The 9,392-nt window shown below is 44.5% G+C and overlaps 1 protein-coding gene across 1 annotated transcript in view; it reads left to right on the top strand.

The window, feature by feature from the left end:
- The first annotated feature begins 477 nt into the window (after positions 1 to 477).
- cspg5b (chondroitin sulfate proteoglycan 5b) overlaps positions 478 to 9,392 on the top strand; it is a 13,589-nt gene continuing 4,674 nt past the window's right edge. Inside the window, exons 1-3 of the mRNA XM_008300847.1 lie at positions 478 to 559; positions 6,827 to 7,595; positions 8,913 to 9,101. Of these exons, the coding sequence (XP_008299069.1) occupies positions 478 to 559; positions 6,827 to 7,595; positions 8,913 to 9,101 (1,040 nt within the window). The remainder of the gene's footprint in view (positions 560 to 6,826; positions 7,596 to 8,912; positions 9,102 to 9,392) is intronic.

Genomic DNA, 9,392 nt, shown 5'->3' with positions numbered 1-9,392 from the left:
AAAAAAAAAAAAAAAAGGCTTAACAGATCTCATGCATGCAGGCAGGGAGGCAGGCAGAGACGAACCATTAAAATCTCGTCTGCAGACCCTCCGCTGGTCGCGCGCATTTACTACTACAACTCCTCCCGGTACCGCCTGCTCGTGCCGTCGACGGACAACCAAAAAAAAAAAGAAGAAGAAAAAAAGCGCAGAAGTGACACGCGCGTAAAAGGTGTGGAGGAGAGGGCACAATGGAACCGAACCCGAGCCGCTAAACGCTTCACACACACAGAGGCAGGGAGATCAAGCGAGGATAAATTTAAAAAAAAAAAAAAAAAAGGCGACATGGCGAAAATGGACAAGATCTGAACTTTGGAGGATCTCGCCGCGAGGATTAATTGTGACAGCTCCGAGGTCTGACCGGTGACACCGAAGGAGGAACGTGGAGGGGGGGAATCAGAGTTTGCATCGAAGAGGGACACTGAAGAAGGCTGCGTTATGGCGCGCTGTGACGGTCGCTTGGGGACCTGGCAGGTGCTGCTGACCGTCTCCATGGTCCTCATCCCGCTGTGTGCTCACGGTAAGACCGCTGCGCTGCCGGTGTCCCACCCTGAGCGTGCGTGTAGCTATGGGTTTTAATGTGTGCACGGAGGCGCGCACGTGTGTGAATATGAAGAAGAAGAAGAAAAAATAATGACACCTGCATCGGAAAATGACACATGCAAATGCGGCATGGGGATGCAACTGGGGGAAAAAATGTGCACTGATGGCAGCTTAATGTGCACTAATTCATCATCTTGCAGCTCATTGGTGGTAACTTGATGTGCACTGATACTGAATTTGGACAAATGCACTGGGTGTTGCATTTATAATACCACATTGTCCTCATTTTTTTAATAGCAGCTACAAACATAATTGCATCCAAAAGACAAATCAAAATGCTGTGCAGACCAGTCCATTGGTGTGGTTTCACATTTTCTGCCTCCCTGTGGGCTATTGATCACTAATGCCACTTGAACCACTGGCTGTGTCCACTGTATCTACTCAGGGTGTACAGGGGACAGAAAAGCTCTCCCTCTTGTAATTAGGCTACTTAATTCCAATATGCCTTCCTTAATATAAGCTCTACATCCTCCTGAGGAAGAAATGTGTGGATGACCACTGAGACATTTGACAGTTCAGGCTCTGCAGCTGCGTCTGGTCGCGTCGGTGCGCATCAAAGACAAAGGCGGGATTAGGTGCACCGTGGCCCGGCTACAGGAGGCCCATTCATGGTGCTGAAAGGACTGAATTCCTCCAGACATTTAGGGGAGGAGGAGGGGGGGAGGAAAGCCCGAGACAACTGGACATCCCCTCCCCATCCCCACACCATCACCACCACCTCTCCACCTCCTCCTCCTCCTCCTCCTCTGCATCCTCATTATTTACCTACTGTCCATCCTCTGTCTGTATTGGGGCACACACTGGAGGAAAATGTGCAAAAATCTTGAAATGAGCACTGCCCAGCAACAGGGTGGCTCGTGCACGCGCAGGGTCGGTCGGGTTCACATGGGCACGCGCTGCCACTGTAAAGCCCCCCCTCATCCACCACCACCACCATCACCATCACCATCCCTCATCTTCTGTCCCCATCTCTCGCCCTCAATGTGTAACCAGGCGTTAACACTGTGACATATTGACCGGTTAATATGCGCCCTGCGTCCTGTCTCTCGTTTATTAAAGCCTGCAGACCACGTGGGGGTTTTTTCTGGAGGGGGGGGGGAGGGATATGTGGTTAATTAGGAGCTCTGTGAAGGTGCCTGTCATTGGTCCATCTGGGGAGGATATAAGATCTGGAGGTATTTTTTCCCCTCTAGTGTTTGTCTTTCTGTTATTAAAGTGCAGTAGATCAACACATATATTAAAAAAAAGAGGAGCACCAAAGCACACATAGAGTCAAATATAGTCTTAATATTCCTTTGATGCTGCTGTGGAGCCTTGTGGGGAATCTGTAGTACTCGCTGCCATTACCTCATTTTTAGGCAAACTGAACGCATGCAGCAACACCTAATTGTCTTTCAGAGCAGATCTGTGATTGTGCTGCGAATAATTATCGACACTATTGATTCATTTCATATGTATGTCATAGTCTGATGGATTGATTGATTCTATAGTCTATAAAATGTCATAAAAATGCCAATTTCAATTCAGTAAAAGCTGGCTTGACCAGTTCAAAGTGTCAAATTGGCCTCAAAGGGGTTTGCAATCTGTGCACCGCCTTGTTTGGTCCAACCAACCGTGCAAAACCCAAAGATAGCCTGTGTTGTCTACTGTCATACACTGTAAATATATATATATGTAAAAAAAAAAAAAAAAAAAGATGAAAATCTGGCAGCAATGAAACCAGAAAAACATGTTTAAAAAAGTGAAATACTATTGCATTAAAAAAAAAAAAGAAAGAAAGGAAAAAAAAAGATATATTTATCTAATTTGAATGCAGTAAAAGTTTTTGCAAATTTTTATGTGCACACATTGTAAAATAACAAATGACCATTCAAAAATACTGATTGCTGATGTTGGCATTATGTACAGTTTTTCCCTGATTGACCAACATACATACATACATTTACATTAAACATGTTTTTTTTTCTGTAATTTTGGGACATATTTTCTGTAATTTAACAAATTAGGGAAAACCTGTAAAATTCCAAGGTAAACTCTCTTATTTTCTTAAATAATAATTTACCATTATTTAATCCTCAATATATATAGTACGGTATCTGTAAAATAACGGATTTTTTTGCAGCTTAAATTGCAGTAAAAATTGTTAATTGTTAATTGTAAAAAAGTTAAGATGTTTGATGTGGATGTTATTTACAATTTTGCACATTTTTTTTGTGGTTAGCTTGTTCATTTATACTTTAACTTCTGATATTTTGCATGCTATGTTCTGTAATTAAACAAATAGGGAAAAGCTGTAATATATATATTTTTTTAACAGTGGAACATGTAATCCATAATATCCACAATTACCAATTCTGAGCCAAATAATTTGTGGCACCTGTACTTGATTTAAGCCATTAATCAATCATCAGCTGCCTGTTAATACCCTTTCACTCAAATAATCAGGTAATTTACTAATCACTTGAACGAAGCCACACACACCCAAACACACAGGAACAGAGCCTCCTTGGTGTCCATGTAAAACAATATGGATCCAGTCCAGACTCTTGCGTGCTCTGCCATGTGAGAGTGAGGGTGCGTCCAGCGTCTGAGTGAGCGCATACTGTGAGGTCCATCTGCCCTGTAGCCCCAGAAAGCTCATGATATGTCACGATAGATCAGATCATCAGCGTCTCCCTGATTCCCTTCCTTTCTCTGGCATAAACACAGACGGGGAGGGGGATTACTATTTATAGTTTAAATATCACAAAATGCCCCACAGGTTAATGGGTGGAGGTTGGCCTATCAGAGGTAATGAAAACTCACAGCAGCTGCGCAACACAATTAGATTGTAGAGCTTCTTGAGGATTAGTTATTAATAAATTCTTGATTTGGATGTTGTGGACCTGCACCTGACTGTGAATCTAGTGGGGCGTAGTCAGCATCTTTCTAGCTGTTGCGTGTCCATGAAGAGGCTTATATGAGTGGACATAGTTGCAAAGTAGGTCTCTATCCAGCAACACTGCAGGGCTCCTACCACTCCCACTGTGTCCTGCCGGTGCTGCTGCCGGGAGCCTGCACTCTAACCAATCACAGTGACCTCAGGTAAAACTTGTTACCATGGTGACATGCTCACTGCGATGCCAGAGGTTAAGAGCCGAGCGGCAGTTAAAGTCGCAAATCACACCGTTCCTAAAGGCGGAAATCAAATTGCTAAGCGGGGGCTCGCGCATTCAGTTTGATCATGTCGCCCTTGTAATCTCTTCATGTTCCCTTTTGCTCTGGTAATCGCCATAAAGGCCGCCAGCTGCTAACAGGATGCAACATCTAAGTCTCGGCGGAGAACAAATTGGCAGATTGACCCTTTAAATGAAAACTGAATCTGTTGTAATCAGTTTAAATCGGCGGAGCATGTCTCCTTCACAAACTGCGAAACCGGTCGAGTTCATTCCACCTCAGATTTCCCAGAGATGCAGTTGGCATATAACACTTAGTGACTGGCTGGCTGATTGATTGAAAAACAAGAGAGGGAGAGAGCACCAACAGTGGATTCTCTGTTTCCACCGCAACTCCCTCGCTCCGTTCCTCCTTTCAACATGGCACCTCTTTACATCTCACCATGGCAACCGCGCCGAGTGTGTGTGTGAGGTGAATCTCATGGTTCCTCAGCCGCCGCCAGTCTTCGTGACTCGAGGCACGTTCAGATGGTTTTTGTATTAGCTCTGAATGAAGTGCCAGACATTGAAAGCAGTGATCTCATTGGACACAGTGATTTCAGGGTGGCAGTGGGAGAGAGGCCGTCCAGCCAAGAATCTGGATGAGTTTGGCCGTTTGTTGCAGACGTACCAGGCCAGTGGAAAAGGGTGACGAAGTGGCTTCTTAAAATACTGTCAACTGTGGGAACATTAGCACCAGTGCAAGAAAAATATTCCCAGAAGCTGTGCAACAGTAGGGTCTCTCTTTCTTTCTTTCTTTGGACAAATACAGTCCTACATTTTGGGAAATTAACTCCACAAAGATTGCACTGTCATGTCTGTGTGTTAAATGTGGAGGTAAAGCCAGCAGCTGTTAGCTCCGGTCAGCAACGAAAAGTGGAAACCGCCAGGCTGGTTCTGTTAAGTGTCCAGACTCACGCCAAAATGTGCGTCCACGATGCATTTTTTTCCACACAAAAAGTAGGAAAATTGCAAACTACTTACATAACACCTGGAGCTTTGTAGTGTTTTACTCAAACTGTAATCTCAGCCCTAAATCAAACTTAAACTTAACCAAGTATGTTTCCAGCATAATCAAAAGCAAATAGCGATTTGAAAGTGTGAAAATAATACAAAAATAGAACCACACCACACAAGATTTAAAGCTTTGTGTGAAAGTCCTGTAGTTAATGCCACCAAAAATCCAAAATACTAACTTTGTTGCTCCTTTTACGTGAAAAAGAAACTCTAGAGCTGTGTGACAATGACACAGGCTGACAGAAAAGAGAAACCAGAAAAAGGTAGTCATCCTGCAGGTTTACAGCCACTACTGTGAAACAAATGTGTTCTGTTGCTTTGGACTGTCGGAGCTAATACACATTTTAGTGTGAGACTGTGTTGCCATTGGTAACTTCCAGTACTACTGAAGTTCACAAATTAACATGTTTTGTCTTTGTTCTTTAACATGTACTAAAAGGTACACGTAGAAACTATTTGTTGGGGTTTTATAGGGGTTATGTGCCTGAATATTTCTTTAAAATATCTTCCTCTGTTAAGAACCTTTGCATAATGTAACACAAGCTCTTAGTCAGTTCACTTTAAAGTTGCTGGATGGGAGATTTTATCAGCTTCGGACAGAGTCAGGCTAACTGTGGTCAGGCTAACTGTTTCACCCCATGTCCAAGTTTAAACCTAAGCTAAGGAGTTAAAAAAATAAAATAAAATTACTCTATAACTTTTGGCAAGAAAGCAAATAAGAATTATTTCCCAAAATGTTGGATCACATTGTTAACATAAACTTATTCCACTTCTTCTAACAGCAGCATCAGCTTCTAACTCCAACTCCATCATTTCACTTATTTTCATAGAAGCAATGTCCCCACATTCTTCCCTTACAAGTTTTTTTTTGGAAACCGTGCTCTCCACTTGAATTTAAAAGGCAGCTCTGTGGGCTTCAACAATGTCTGGCTGAGTTTGTGCCGACTGGCCAACTGGCAGCCTGCTGCATGTTCGAAGGTTCTAAGAATTCCTGTCTGTCTGCATCACATTGCCTCTGTGGATCTGTGTGTGTGTGTGTGTGTGTGTGTGTGTGTGTGTGTGTGTGTGTGCGCATCTTCCTCTGCAGATTGCCAAGTACAAGAGAAGTGCCTGACCAGTCAGCCTCTAACCTATAGCTCTAAATCCTAATCTAATCCTCACCCAGTCTCGGGCACTAGAGCACATTAGTCCATCACTCTTGTGCCTAATCCCACATCACCACGTTCTGATTACACGCTCAAGACAAGAGCTTCTGCTCTTGTTCTCGTTTCGTCAACAATTAATCACTTAGCTCTAAAAAGTGATCCAGAGCAAGGCTTTTTTTTTTTTTTTGCTGAGCCACACTTTTTCCTTAAACCAGCTCTCTCGTGGACAGATTTGTGTATATACTGCAATTTAAATTGCATAATGTTTATTAAATGTGGCTGACTTCACACTGGAGGATATTCTCCTAGAAAAGTGTCTTTGTACAACCTCAAGGCACTTCTGCAGGATGCTGTACCTCAGCCTCGGGCCTTGATCTCTATCAACCAAAACAGAGTCTTGGGATGAGTTAAATGCTTGTATATAAACATTTGTTTATCTTTTTTAATCTACGTTTAGATAAAATCACAAAAAATAAGTGTCAAACTCCCACAGTTTACCGTCATTGTTGTGTGTTCACAATAATAATTATGTCAGGGTCAATAAATTGGAATAACACATCAAAGTCAGTCATGTGTGTCTTGAAGACGACTATTTAAAACAGCTGTATAATGTCTCCATTGTCTCATGTGAGACAAATACATCATGATGTTATCAGAATGGTCTGATCTTGGGCTTGAGCTGCAGATGTTGTTTTCGGAGATTTTTCAATGATAGGGATCGAAAGTTGGTCTTTGCTGCAACAATTCTGACAAGTGTTTGTTTAATGTGTCTCTTCAAATGTACATTATTTCGGACAACCCCATAACCTTTCTGTGTCTGATCGACAGGGAAGTATTTACTGCCCGTGCGCCTCCATCACCGCAACAGGTCATCCGTCCACAAGGAGGCCTTGAACGCCAGGATGGTGCTCAGCGATGACTCTGCAGAAAGAGAACACCTGATCGGAGCGGGGCTCGGGCTCGATGCCAAACTCCCGCTCAGCTCCACCAAACGCCACCATTCCCACAAACACGTCCACCTAGATTTCGTGGAGGAAGACCCACCTGCGGGGGAGGAGCTCACTGCCGGGGGGGCGGGTCCAGACCAGCCCTCATCCGACGACGTCATCACCGTGGAGTTTCACAGTCCCGCGCCAGATATCGTTCCCTCTGACGTCGCTCTGGATTGGGCCAAAGTCCCAAAACCCCAGAAGCAGAAAGCAGGGGACCCCACTGCATGGACGCTTTCTGATTTTTATGACTACCTGTCCCCCGACGATGACCTCTCGGCGTTAGATAGCACCCCAGAACCCGAGCCCACCCCTTCGCCTCCAGCCGACATGGAGGATGAGAACCCACTCCTGGCTGGCTCTCCTGCTGTTCCCGACAACGTGAGGCCCAACATGAACAGTGGTCCATCTTTACCAGCTCCTCCCATGCCAGGGCCAGACAAGGACGATGGGTTAGGCTTAGGTGGGGCCTTCGGGGAAGGTGGCTGCAGGCTGGGCTTTGTGCAGTCCGGACCTGGGGTGTGTGTGTCTCAGTGTGACGTTGAACCCAACTTCTGCTTCAATGGAGGGGTGTGCACCGTGGTGGCGGGCATCGGAGCCTTCTGCAGGTGAGAAACATGCAAACACTTTAAATATACAGATGAACTGCACTGTGTGGGATTGTAGGGTGTTCCAAAACTGTTCAGGCATGTTAGAGGACTTGAAATCTTGACTCAAGGTGGAGAAAAATGAAGTTCTCAAGCCAATTTCATTCAGTTACATCAACTGGACTTCAGCTTTAAATCGGCTAACAGAGAAGTTTAAAATACACAAAATAGGAAGTAGATGCAATTACCAACAGTCACATGTGAATCCAGCCCATTAAAAATAAGTTTTTCTTTTCAAAGGTTCGTGCAAATCAGTAATTTTTTTTACTCTGGCAGCCATGCATTTAGTTATATGGTAGAAATAAGTCCCTTGAATTACTTTTCAGAGTGCAGTATGTGAAGAGTGGTGGGTTATTTAGGTTTTAAAACTCATCCTTTCAGAATCATTTCCAACGTTTCAGTTCTGCAGTCACAAAAGGAAAGATTTAGGACACTTCAGACGCACGCTGAAAACACACTGGAGCACAAAGACAGAAGGCTGGCTTTATGTGTCATGAGGGTTCGTCAAGATCGCAGCAGGGTCGCAGAAGGATTAGCTCAGTTTTGGAGGCAGGGGGTAAAGGGTGTGTGTGTGCCCTGGTAGGCTGCTGACAGCTGATGCACACACACACACACACACACATAGAAAGTACGAGGAAGACAATACAGTCAGGTCAGGGAGGGACGCATTAAAGACAAACACAGGCCGCTCACGTGCACACGCGTTTTTACTGAGAAACGCGCTCGTGCACGCCTCCGTAGCACCATCTGTCCTGTCCTGCAGCCTCACTGTAAGCCTGGAAGTAAACTGTTGCTCAGCTCGTCATACCTGCTGAGCAATACCACACGCACATATGTACGCACACACACACACACTTTTAGATATGTTCAAGCAGCATTCAAACACTTGCACGCAATTTCACGGAAATAGCAAGAACATGGATGCGCACACACACACACACACACACTTACATGCACGTGATCTGATCCTTTGATCTCATTAAGAGCTAGGCTGCAGGCCCAATCCCCGCTTTGCTGGACTGACTTCAGGACACCATGTCATCAGCCCCGAGTACCATTTTACACTCTTTGCTCTGTCTTAGATGTTGTCGCAATAAATATGGTAAATACTCTGGTGCAATGGGCAAACACTCACGATAAACCTCTTGGCTGTTTTTCTACACGAGTCAGAAGAGAAGGAAAGCCGAGCACAAGCTAAAAGTGTTCATGTAAAATCAAAGGGGAACTCAGTCTCTTTATGTTTCTTCCTCTCTTCTTCGCTTTTTCCTTTGTATCCAGGTGCAACGTGCAGGACTACATCTGGAACAAAGGCACGCGCTGCGATTGGGCGGTCACCGAGTTCCAGGTGTTGTGCGTGGTGGTGGGCGTGGCCTCCTTCGTGCTCCTCCTGCTTTTCATGATCATCGTGTTCTTTGCCAAGAGGCTGCACCGCCTCAAGAACGAGAACAGGCGCCTTCGCAAACGCAGGTGTGTGTGTGTGTGACTGAGGGGTGAGAATGTAAAAATATGAGCTGTTTGGTTGGAGCTAAGAGCGGCGGCTGTAATTTTGTCGGCATCAGCCAAATTTGTGTTACAACCTAAGAAAGAATTTACGACCTACTGACATATTGGCAGCATTCTGATGTCAAATCAGCAAAAGAACAGCAAGAGGGAAAATCAAAATTCGTAATTAATTAAAATTTGGCTTCCACTGAATTATATAAATTTGCGGTGATGACATATTTTTGTGTCGGATGTTTATGTATCAGGCTTTAAATG

Source organism: Stegastes partitus, unplaced genomic scaffold (genome assembly GCF_000690725.1).
Source record: "Stegastes partitus isolate 25-593 unplaced genomic scaffold, Stegastes_partitus-1.0.2 Scaffold1597, whole genome shotgun sequence".
NCBI lineage: Eukaryota > Metazoa > Chordata > Actinopteri > Pomacentridae > Stegastes > Stegastes partitus.
The sequence above is the reverse complement of the archived record's forward strand: the minus strand, read 5'-3'. Positions and strand labels throughout refer to the sequence as shown.